This window comes from Myotis brandtii, unplaced genomic scaffold, assembly GCF_000412655.1.
Source record: "Myotis brandtii unplaced genomic scaffold, ASM41265v1 scaffold628, whole genome shotgun sequence".
Classification (NCBI taxonomy): Eukaryota; Metazoa; Chordata; class Mammalia; order Chiroptera; family Vespertilionidae; genus Myotis; species Myotis brandtii.
This window is the reverse complement of record NW_005370403.1, coordinates 79251-80866: the sequence shown is the minus strand read 5'-3', so window position 1 is coordinate 80866 and position 1616 is coordinate 79251. Positions and strand designations below refer to the sequence as shown.

At 58.3% G+C, this 1616-nt stretch overlaps 1 protein-coding gene across 2 annotated transcripts in view; it reads left to right on the top strand.

Annotated features, from left to right (window-relative positions):
- The window catches only part of PLEKHA1 (pleckstrin homology domain containing, family A (phosphoinositide binding specific) member 1), a 24563-nt gene extending 22955 nt beyond the window's left edge, over positions 1 to 1608 (top strand). Inside the window, exon 11 of one of the 2 annotated variants that reach the window (XM_014528291.1) lies at positions 479 to 1608. In XM_014528291.1, coding sequence (XP_014383777.1) covers positions 479 to 658 — 180 coding nt within the window. In that variant the 3' untranslated portion in view covers positions 659 to 1608. Of the gene's footprint in view, positions 1 to 443 lie in introns of both variants that reach the window. The other variant, XM_014528292.1, reaches the window with a different exon arrangement.
- Positions 1609 to 1616: the final 8 nt, after the last annotated feature.

Below are 1616 nucleotides of genomic sequence, written 5' to 3'. Positions count from 1 at the left end.
GGGAGAGGGAGAGAGAGATAGAAACATCAATGATGAGAGAGAATCATGGATTGGCTGCCTCCTGCAAATCCCCCACTGGGGATTGAGCCCGCAACCTGGGCATATGCCCTGACCAGGAATCGAACCTGGTCAGTAGCTCAACCACTGAGCCACGCTGGCCAGGCGGTAACGTTGCCTTTTACCGGTTTCCTGCTTTTAGTAACCACAGACCAGTCCATACAAATCCACCTTTCTTGCTTCTTAATCACGCCTTCTCCCCGTCCTTTCTGGACGATCAGAGTCCCTTTCCCGATGTTGCTTGGTCACCGCCTGTCCCTGTGACCTCCCAGGGTCACTGAGTTCTGCGAGCGTGCTGCCTGTGGGGAGAGGAGAGCGGGAGGGCGTGTCTGTGCTGGTGGCGGGCCGCGGACTGTCCGCTGACTCAGCTCCTCCTCCCTGGGTAGGTCGACTCTAACCCCAGCTTTGCACTGTGTTCCAGATGCGGCAGGCCAGGCGGCTGTCGAACCCTTGTATTCAGAGGTACACACCCAGGACGGGGGGATGCGGCACGTATGTGGGCGCGCACGCACGTGCCTTCTCACTCCCTACTCACCCGTCCGTCCTAGAAAGTCGAGCTAACAAACTGCCTCCTGCAGTTGCCATAACCTGTCGACACTAACAGCCCTCAGGTCGGAGCAGCAGGAAAGATAACAGCGAGAAACGGCTGACTGACCGGAGGCCGTAGAGGCTGTTGCCTAAAACCCACTGGCTGAAGTGCCAGTTTCAGTTTCCATGTTTTCTGTGTTTTGACATTTTTATGACACCACTCGACACGCATCCTCGTTCTAACGTGTGCAGTCGTGCATGCCCGGGTGTCGGACGGACTCTGCTGTAGTTTGCATGGCACTGAGTCTCGGGTGACCTTCCGCCTCCCGTGGGCATCGGTCACGTGGGGAATTGGCCGCCCTGTGTTCTCAGAGCCACCGGTGTCATGGTGCGCGCAGCGCTAGGAGCTGCGGGCGAGGCATGGGGAATGGCCCCGCTGCGAGGCACCTGCAGGTCTGAGACTGTTAGACGCGAATTGAAATCAGCCGTCACCACTGAGCCACTTCATAGCTGTCCCAACGGCTAAGTCTGTGCCCATGTTCCCTGACAATCTTAAGCCAGGTGAATGCATGACATTCAAAACCAAACATGCAGTTACAGAGAAAGCAACGAGCCTGCTCGTGTGGCAGTGGCATTCAGGCGCGCTGGACACGTAGAACGTGTGGCCGACCTCCTGGTGCGGACTGACCGCAAACTTGAAACGAAGCAGCAGAGCCGGCCTCTGTGAGCGCAGCTGAGCGGGCACCTGGACCCGTGCCCCTCGCTGGCTCGCTGCGTCTTTGGGGTCTGCTCCCAGCACCGCACGGGACAGGCTGGCTCCTTAGTGAGGGCGGCCGCCACTGCTTCACACGCGCTCCTGCACGCGCCTGGCTGTGGAGAACGTGCACACGCTTGCTGCATGGCTCACGCTTCTGCTCTGTGTGTGTGTGTGTGTGTGTGTGTGTGTCTCGCTTGTTTCTCAGAGGATAAAGCCTCACATGAGCTACTGACCGTGTCATGTGTGACTGACCATGTCTGACTGTGTCTGACGG